This window comes from Aythya marila (genome assembly GCF_965140915.1).
Source record: "Aythya marila genome assembly, chromosome: 5".
NCBI lineage: Eukaryota > Metazoa > Chordata > Aves > Anseriformes > Anatidae > Aythya > Aythya marila.
The window spans coordinates 34,664,203-34,673,900 of record NC_139046.1 but is presented as its reverse complement, the minus strand read 5'-3'; the positions used below and the strand labels follow the sequence as shown (position 1 = coordinate 34,673,900).

Genomic DNA, 9,698 nt, shown 5'->3' with positions numbered 1-9,698 from the left:
TGTTTTCAAAAATGAAATACCTATACCCAGGATCATCCCTCTAAACAAAAGAGGGGAAAAAACAAACAAACAAACAAACGAAATCCCCCACACAACAAGGTACCGCAGACTCAATGGGATGCCTTTTTCAGTTGGCACAGTGAAGCATCTAAGCAGTGCACTGAATCAAAAAGCTTGGATCCTAAAAGATTCCCAGGACAACCTAAAATGGGAAATTAAAGATTTCAAAGATAAATTAACTGAACAACAAAATAAACCATCTCAACATTGATGTCTGTTTCTCATACTACTGCTCTGGTACAGCTGGATATTGTGGATGACCTTATTTATGATATAAATAAATCATAAATCTGGATGACCAGATTTATGTTATTTTTCTCGTCTATCCCCATACCTTCTGGATAACTTGGATAACAGGAGGAGGAGGAAATTGATTCCACTGCTAGCCCTAAGTACAGACCCTATCTAAAATGCCCTGTTGAAGGAAAAACTATAACCTGTCTCCTTAATACTGGAGCTTCTCATTCCACTTCACCTGCCTCTGACTTCCCACATTACCTTTTCTTCTGAGGTTGTAAATGGTGTGGGTATTGCAGGATAATCCCTCCCATGTCCTCTTATAACTTCTGACAGTGTTTCAGTCAGTCCTGTTTCTGATTATCTTACTTTTGTTTTAACAGATACTGCTCTTAGTAACTTGTTGAGCAAAGATCTCTTGTGTAAACTAAGTTGTGCCATCCACTGTTATCTGGATGGAATGTTTATTGACATGTCAACAATGTATCACGAAGAATTCATCTCTCTCCTTCATCTCTGGCAATCTAATCTTGCGTTGACACCTGTCTCTCCAGACCTATTTTTTCTTCAGGACATCATGGAGCAAGGACATTTTCAGGACATCGGGACTTCAGGATATCTTTACAGATTTGGTGTTCTCATGCTAATGGAGTAGGCCACATGCTAGGTGCTGAACCTGTCCAAATTACTTTAAATTGGGAAAAGCTTCTCCTGTGTGTTTCTCAGTAACCTATCTCAAAGGAAAGGTATTTGACTGGCAATTGATTCTCTTTTGCCAACCCCCATGGATGGTGAATAATATCATGACTTTCTTACCAAACAGATCCTTACCTCATGGCCTGATCATCAGAATATATCCTTGCTCAACCCAGATCTTATCCTTTCTGTAGATGGTTCTTGCCTCCAAGATGCAACTGGAAAACTTGTTTCTAGATGTGCTGTCCATACTGTGCATGCCACATTGGAGGTCTTTGCTCTTCCTTCTGTCTCTTCTTCACAAGCTGCTGAACTTGTTGGTCTTATCTGTGCCTGCGTTCTGGATCAGAGTCAATCTGCAACCATCTACCCTGACTCTTGCTATGTCTTTGGTGTTGTACGTGATTTTGGTCAGCTTTGGAATCACTGGTTTTTCTACCTGTACAGGTTGTCCAATTAAGAGTAATTGTTACATGATGCTCTTTTACAAGCCCTTCTTCTACCCTCTTCTTTAGCTATTGTTGCATGTCAGGCTGACGTAAGTTTCAGTTGAGATAAAGTTAATTTTCCTCATAGGAGCTGGTATGGTGCCAGCCAAAACCACAACATGGGGCCATGACACTGTCACATGAGGAAATGGTCTGGTTGATCATCCTGCCAGTACTGTGGCCCTTTGTAGCCCTTAGGCTCTGTATTTTGTTGTCATTTGTCTTTCTGACTCTGATTCACCTTCTCTTTCAGAACTTTAATTATTGTAGAACAAGGCTCCTGCAACTGAGAAGGACTCTTGGCTCCACAGTGGTTGCCAATTTCACCCAGATTCTTTATTGTGTTCTCTGGATGGTCCTTTGGTCATGCCTCACTCCATTTTACCCTGTCGTGCTTATGTGTTACACTCCGTGGCTCACGATAGCCAAGGGGGTGTGATTGCAGCCATACTGTGAGATTGGTTTGCTCCAAACTTTTCTGTGAAGCATGGCAGTATTGTCCCACCTGTCCCATGTGCCTAGTCCATAACATAGGGCGGTATACAGAAACAACCCCTGCAGCACATCTCTAACCTTGGGACCTGCAAATAATCTGCAGATAGAGTTTCCTCCAGATGGCTAAATGTTGTAATCCAGAATATGTGTTTGTAATCCACTGCAAGTTCTCAGGATGGGTTGAGGCTTATCCCTGCAAACAAGCTCATGTCACTATTGTGGCCAAGAAACTTTTAAGAGACTTGATACTTCGATTTGGCATTCCTCTTACTACAGATAGCAATCAAGTCACTCATTTCACAAACCAAGTGATTAAAAATATTTGCACAGCTTTAAACATTAAGCAACACCAGCATTGTGCCTACCATCTTCAATATAGCAGTACAGCAGAAAGAAACTCTGACATGAGAAGTAAATTAGCTAAGGTATGTTAAGAAACAGGCCTAAAATGTCCAAAAACACAGCCACTACCACTGCTGTACATGCAAAGCACAGCAAATAGGAAGCATGGCTGTTTGCCTCATGAGATCCTTATGGGATGGCCTACGAGCCTTCCCTGAAGCACTGCACAGACTTGACCTGCAACTGACTGATGTTTTCACATTGAATTATTGCAGGCCCCGAATGAAACATGTAATATCTGTACATTATCAAGTAACGCAAGATCTTCCAGAGCTTTCCTTCAAACTGTGCCACGCTCTGGAACCAGGAGACTGGGCTTACATCAGGTTGCACCAGAGAAAGAACTCTGGAAGGGAGCACACCAGTTACACTGCACTACCCTCACTGCCATCAAAAGGAAAGTAATTCCCCACCAGGTATGTGAATCTCCCTGTAGGAAGGTACCACCACCCAACAACACAACTCAGAGAAAGGTGCCCCCTCCAGAAAACACAATGCCGACCCTGAATCTTAAACCTTCAGCTCCAGGCCTGGCTTTGTGACTGGACTGTGGTCACAAGGACGCATGACCATAACATGGTCTCTGACCATGATAATTAGATCCATCTTCGATTGCTCCTTTAACCTCTGGAATTAGTTTTACAACTATTTAGAAATATTATTACAATTCATTTGTATAATTTTACTTTATTCTAAGCCAAAGGTTGTTTATACATTAATAGCATAGGAAACGAGGTTCCAAATTCTGACGAAAACATTTTTAGGCTACAGTCTGCATGGATTAGGAGCCTATGGAATATGGAGAGGTATCTCTCTTCTTAACCTTGCAGCTTGGGTAGCTGTTGTGGCAAATCTGTTCAAGTGATGGATTTGCACGTCAAAGAAATCACAGAATCGTTAAGGTTGGAAGAGGCCTTCAAGATCATCTGGTCCAACCATCCCCTACCAATGTCACCCACTAAACCCTGTCCCTAAGCACCAGGTCCAACTTTTCCTTGAACAACCAGGGATGGTGGGGCAACCTGTTTCAATACCCGACTGCTGTTTCTGAGCAGAAATGTCTCCTAATTACAAACCTGAACCTCCCCTGGTGCAACCTGAGGCCATTCCCTCTAGTCTTATTGATTCCTGGAAGCACTCTACAAAGGAAGCACTCTACAAAGCAAATGAGTTATACAGTAGGTATGTGGTTTACATGTATTTTGGCACAGGGCGCGTGCGTGATAGCTCCCAAAGGCATGCGCACCCCAATGTGGCAACTTGCCCTGATTATATGCATTAAAGTGTTACATATGCATTAAATTTCCCAATACGCCTATATATATGCATAACCTACCCCTGTTTTAAATTAAAATTAGCTCCAATAAGTCATTTCCATAAACTCCTCCCATCTGCGCTTGCGTAGTGCCTTGTGGTGGTGCTGGTTCGGGGGGCCTGGGGATGAAGGCTGATACCTCCTCTTCATCACCACTAGCTGACCCCCTGCCTTTGTACAAACTCAGCGGCTCCTTGGCTCTTGTCCAAACCACAAGGTCGGTCTCGGCTGGTTTTTGAGACAGGTTCCCCATTTCTGTCAGGAAACATCCCCTGTGAGGGGGCCCCGAGACTCCTCGTTTCGGGCTAATTTGCACAGTAGCAAGCAAAGACGCTCAGCAACATCTATTTTAATGCCTCTACTATTGAATTTATTTAATTAATTTTATTTATTTATTTATTCAAACCATCTATTTTGGCCGCCTCACAGCCAAGCCCAGCTCCCCGGCCCGGGCTCCCGCGCAGCGCCCAGGCCCCTCCCCGCGCGGCGGGCGGGCCGAGGGCTCCCCAGCCCAGCCCAACCCAGCCCAGCCCAGCCCGGCCCGGCCCGGGCGGGCAGAGCGGGGCGGCGGTGCCCGGGGGCGGAAGCGCTGCGGGGCCATGGGGCAGGTCGCTGCCCTCTCCCTCAGCCGGCTGAGCGCTCGCTGCTGGCAGAGGCTCCTCTGGCCCGGCCCCGCGCGGATTCCTGGCGCCCTCCCCGCCCGCAGCCTGTCCTCCATGGCCGCCACCATCCGCTTCTCGCCGGCCGCCCGCAGCCTCTTCGACGAGCCGCTGGGCATCACCGTGCAGGGCCTGGGCCCGCGGCAGCAGGTCACGCTGCGGACATCCTTGCGGGACGAGGCGGGCGAGCTCTTCCAGGCCCACGGCCGGTACCAGGCGGCGGACGACGGGGAGCTGGACCTGGCCCGCTGCCCCGCGCTGCCGGGAGGCAGCTTCAGCGGCCTGGAGCCCATGGGGCTGCTCTGGGCTCTGCAGCCCCGCAAGCCCTTCTGGCGGCTGGTGAAGAAGGACGTGCAGACCCCCTTCCGCCTGCGGCTGGAGGTGTTGGAGGGCCACGGGGACCCCCCCGGGCAGCTCCTGGCCCAGGCCGAGCACGAGCGGCTGTTCCTGCGGGACGGGGTGCGCAGGGTGCCGGTGCGAGAGGGGAGGATCCGGGCCACGCTCTTCCTGCCCCCCGGTGAGTACCGGCCCTGCCGGGCTCCTTGCCCCCTGAGTTTGTGTCAGCGACTGCTCTTCAGCCCGGGCTCCGGGGTTGTTTTCGGCAGGGCCGCTGCTCGGGCAGTCACTTCCCAAGGTGCGGGGTTGCATGCGATTGCTCTGCGCCCAGAGAACACCCTCATGAAGACCTCATGACCTGTCTGTTAGCCCAGTCCTTACATTCACCAGAGCCCCCCTGGATTGAAGCTCACCCTCAGTGCTCTCTCACATTTACCCCCATCCACAAACCCTGTGTCACCGTACTGGCTGTTGATGCCAACAGTTGTGTGTGAACATATTTGTTTTCAGATGCCGTGGTGGCAGCGTGTGGTGCTGGCCGGCCCTCAACCTACCTTTCCCCTACCTGGCTGCTCTCCAGGGAACTCAGCTAGTCATTCTTAGGGCTGAACGTTGCTGTCCAAAAGTCTCAAGTCCTAACTGTGCTGCTGCCCATCCCAACCTTTCCCCAAATCCTGAACTCAGTCATTTCAGAGTTGTTGCAGTCCAAGCTGCTTTTTACTGCCAAATTTGCACCATTTCTCTCTGCTTCTGAGCAGAAAGTCAAGTAGAGCATTATACAGGTTTGCCCTTACAGCCTTTCTGTCAGCAAATTATCAAGAGGGTCTCAGAGGTTTCCAGATTGCCTAAAAAATGCTGTGTTGTCCCAGCAATTGTCAAGGCTTATGCTAGTTGTCAGTAGGAAGCCTCATCTCTTGCCTTGATTTGGTCAGGTGCTCTTTAGCAGTTACGATCCCCCAACACATTCCCAACTTCCCTTCTCCCTGTGATCCAGAGGCTCTCACCAGGCGTGTCTCTGGTTTCATGCTGGAACCCCACCGAGTCAGAGAGCACTTTTACATAGTGTGTACTTTTCCCTCCCCACCTCCTTCCCTGCCTGCCCTTGGTAGCTCCTCCATGAGAGCAGTGCAATCATACGTGCTGTCCCAGCCAGCATCCCTGCTTATGATTGCGTTGTAGCCCTGTGGCTGGGGTTGAGTTTCCAGTTCTTGTTGTTTGTTGCCCAAGTTTTGTGCATTAGTGTGTGGACACCTGAGATTGCCTATATTCAGAGCAGGAATGAAGAATCCGTATGGCCTTCTCCTTTCCATACTTCTTTATCAGTTTGTAGCCATCCCTCCCAGCTCTGTTCCGTCCCTGTCTCCTGATGAGCCTAAGGTAGAGTTTCCTTCAGAGGGTAGCAAGACCAACTGCAAATATTTTCTTCCCTTAGTGCTCTGGTTAACCTGCTGTAGTACATTGACACAGGAAGTGAGAAGCCTGGAACATCAGAAGATGAGATTTTTGGGTCCATCTTTTAAGAAATGCAGTGAGGAGAATCCTCCTGGGTATTCTTGAAGCAGAGCTTGATATCTTTGCAGTGAGTTTACATTATATAGGGAACTAGATGTGACTGTCAGGGGAGCCCTTCCCTTCTAGCCCTGATGTTCACTAAAACATTAGCAAGACTGCTGTTTTGTGCTGTCTTATTTAATCTTGAAGCAATTTATCCATTTACTGAAAATTGGCACAGAATTTAGGATGCTTAGTACCATTCTTGATGCTTTTTTTTTTTTTTTTAAAAAAAAAAAGATAGATTCTCAGTCCTATCAATTTGGGATACAAATGAAAAGTGATGGGTTAAGGTAGCTGTCTTGTGGTCTGTTGCAGGAAATGGCCCCTTTCCTGGAATTATTGACTTGTATGGAACTGGAGGAGGACTCCCTGAATACAGGGCTTGCCTGCTGGCCAACTATGGCTTTGCTGTGCTGGCTCTGGCTTTCTACGGCTATGAAGATCTCCCCAAAGAGATGAAGGAGTTCCACCTGGAATATTTTGAAGAAGCCATAAACTACATGTTAAAACACACCCAGGTTGGCTTTTTTATTGACTCTTTCTCATTACTGGTAAATATCATTAGTTAAGTCCTGTCAGACTGCACACAGGGCAGAACTGCTTTATTTAAAATAGCATCTCTGCTCACGTTGGCTGCAAATAGTTCCTTTCATATCTTTAAGTCCCATTACAGTGGCTCTCTGGCAGATTATTCCAGTTTTTCTGAACTGGCCGGGTGACACAATGACATGTGGGTCACATACTGGTAATTTCTGCTTCACTCACCCCAGTGTTGTAACTAGGGAACCAGTAGCCTTGAGGCTTATCAGGCTTCCAATAGGGCTTTGAGGTTTATGCTCTGTAATACGTCCTTGAGAACTAAATGTCCTTTCCAGCCTTGGAGCATGTGATACGCCTCTGTGATCCAGGGCTCAAGAAGTCCATAAATACCCATTTGTCGCTGTGTATTGTAATAAGGTGTTGTAGTCACTCCAAATGGTGGTATGTGGTGTGTGGCTTTTAGTAGCTGGCTGTGAAGTCAGGGATCAGGGTTCCTGAGCTGGCATCTCCTGGAAGAGAGCGAGCTCTGCTTAGGTCTGCATCAAGATGGCACCACTTGGAAGAGAGCCCTGCTTAGTTCTGCGTCTTCTTCCAAATAGCTGTAGACAGCAGTAGCTAGAGTTGCACAAAGCAGTGTCTTGCCACTCTGGAGAGCTCAAAATAAATACCTTCCTCAGCCTCAGAAATATGAGAAATTGTTAAAGGCCTTGGTTGCCTTTCAGTTGCCTTTCCCCTAACTGCTTTTGCTACTCCTCTGCCCAAAAACTACTTTTTCTTTTTTTTTTTTTTTTTTATCTCCCCCTGCCAACAGTATCTTAGCCTGTCATGAACACCTTCACTGATACCTGCCACCATGTGTTCAACATTTTGCCAAGTTTGGGTTGTATTTTCTATTTTCCTCCTTTTCTGTGCTTCAGAGTCAGAGGGTGTGGAGCCTGTCATTCTGGTGCTAAGGTACGGAAGGTATTAAATTTTATTGCTGTCTCAGAGCCTTTTTAGCCCAGAAAGGGTCTTTGGATGTTGGAGCAATTGTGCAATTCACTAACCATCTTCCAGTATCCTCTGTTAGGATGCTGCTGCAGTCTCTGCAGGGCTTGTGGTAATAAGTCAAGCACAGAGCAGTGCTCCAAGGTCCTTCAGACATGGGCCTTGCACATAGGACCTTAGATGCCTCTACCTGGGGTCCAAATTCAGAACAAGAACTGCTGTGAATATGGCAGCACTTCAAAGAAATAGCAAGCAGTGGTTTATTGATTGTGGTTTCTCTTTCTCTCCCATCCAGGTGAAAGGTCCAGGGGTTGGGCTGCTTGGATTCTCGAAGGGGGGTGACCTGTGCCTCTCCATGGCCTCGTTCCTGAAGGGCATCACGGCCACCGCTGTGATCAATGGCTCGGTGGCGAACGTGGGCGCAGTGCTCCGCTACAAGGATATCACCATTCCCCCCCTCGGTGCCGATGTAAAACGCATCAAAATCAACAAGTCTGGGATTGCTGATATTGTCGATGTACTGAACAACCCGTTAGAAGGGCCCAACCGCCGAAGCTTTATCCCTTTGGAGAAGGCCGAGTGTCGCTTTTTGTTCATTGTTGGCCAGGATGATCACAACTGGAAAAGTGAATTCTTTGCAGTTGAGGGGAGCAAACATTTGCAGGCACATGGGAAGGAAAAGCCCGAGGTAGTCTGTTATCCTGGAGCAGGGCATTATATCGAACCCCCCTTTTTCCCAATGTGTGCAGCCTCAATGCACCTGCTAGTTGGCAAGCCTGTGATGTGGGGAGGGGAGCCCAAGGCACACTCTGAGGCACAGAGAGATGCCTGGCAGCAGATCCAAGCCTTCTTCCACAGGCACCTCGATGGCAAGCCCTCTGGAACAACTAATAAGCTGTGATGCGAGTTAGGTTACTTTCCAGAGGAAGATGCTAGTGTTTCAGACTTGTTTTGTTATATGGCTCTGAGTGAGAGCAAAGAACATCAGAAAATAAGCTGTTGCGTTTCTTTGAAGAAGATGGTGAGTGAGAGCCATGAGAGCTGCTTCCTTTTCACGCTGTCCTCTAACCTCAGCGACGTCTTGGCCTCCTTACCGTGTGTGGTTTGGGTTTCCAAGCTGTGGAAAAACGGTGGTGGCAAGGCTGGGTCTTTTTGGAATACGAGTTTAAGTGGAAGGTAACTAAGCTGAGCTGAGGAATGGGACGAAAATTTACCTTTCTGGGCTTCCTTAGAGGAAACGTTGGATGCCGTTGTCCTTACCAGAGATGGTTTCTTGCACTATTTCTAGAAGCAGCTCTTTTTTCTGCCTACCTCCAGTAATCTTCCTGTTCTCCAGGTGCACTTCCTTCAATTTTACTGTCTGTTCTTTTCCCCTCTCCCACATCACTGAAACGTATGCATCTGCCTTAACACTGTCATTTTTGAGACCTAATATTAATACGATTTTCACTTAGAAGTGTGGCAATAGCGTGTCAGCATCCCGAAATACCAAATTAACTCGTTTACAGATGACAACAGCCCGTCGCCTGACAGAATATTCTGGGTATATCCCGTAGAAAGGAGGAAACTTGGGGGGTTGGGAACATTCAGAAGTGTAAAGGGAAAACAGAAGTGGCGTGGAGGTGTCGGTGGTCACCCCTGGACCCACATTTGGTCACCTCAGCAGGTGACGCCCTCCCGCCTTGCGGTTTTCTCTGAGGGGGAGAGCGGGGCTGCTGCCCTCACACGGGCCGTTAGCGGGTCAGCGCCTCGCGGCTCCGAGCCGGGCGGCTGCACGGGACGGGCCGCCCCCCGCCTTGCGCCCGGGCTGTACTCGTGGCCCTCATTAAAGCGAGCCGGGAGCTTTAATTGTGGCCCTCATTAAAGCGAGCTGTGGGCTGGGGCGGGCTCCAGGCAACCCTCGGTTTCCGCGGGGCGGGCGGCGGGGGC

The 9,698-nt window shown here is 48.4% G+C and overlaps 1 protein-coding gene across 1 annotated transcript; it reads left to right on the top strand.

The window, feature by feature from the left end:
- The first annotated feature begins 4,143 nt into the window (after positions 1 to 4,143).
- On the top strand, positions 4,144 to 9,600 carry LOC309878438 (acyl-coenzyme A thioesterase 1-like). Its single transcript, XM_082760925.1, has 3 exons — positions 4,144 to 4,869; positions 6,558 to 6,760; positions 8,065 to 9,600. The coding sequence occupies exons 1-3, from the start codon at positions 4,293 to 4,295 to the stop codon at positions 8,668 to 8,670; spliced, it is 1,386 nt and encodes a 461-aa protein (XP_082617051.1). The 5' UTR covers positions 4,144 to 4,292; the 3' UTR covers positions 8,671 to 9,600.
- Positions 9,601 to 9,698: the final 98 nt, after the last annotated feature.

What these genes read in the sequence shown, in the direction of transcription:
- LOC309878438 (XM_082760925.1), top strand. Translation starts at nt 4,293, where the DNA reads ATGGGGCAGGTCGCTGCCCTCTCCCTCAGCCGGCTGAGCGCTCGCTGC. An exon ending in CACGCTCTTCCTGCCCCCCG is followed by an intron (nt 4,870 to 6,557) that starts GTGAGTACCGGC and finishes GGTCTGTTGCAG; the next exon opens with GAAATGGCCCCTTTCCTGGA. An exon ending in ACATGTTAAAACACACCCAG is followed by an intron (nt 6,761 to 8,064) that starts GTTGGCTTTTTT and finishes TCTCCCATCCAG; the next exon opens with GTGAAAGGTCCAGGGGTTGG.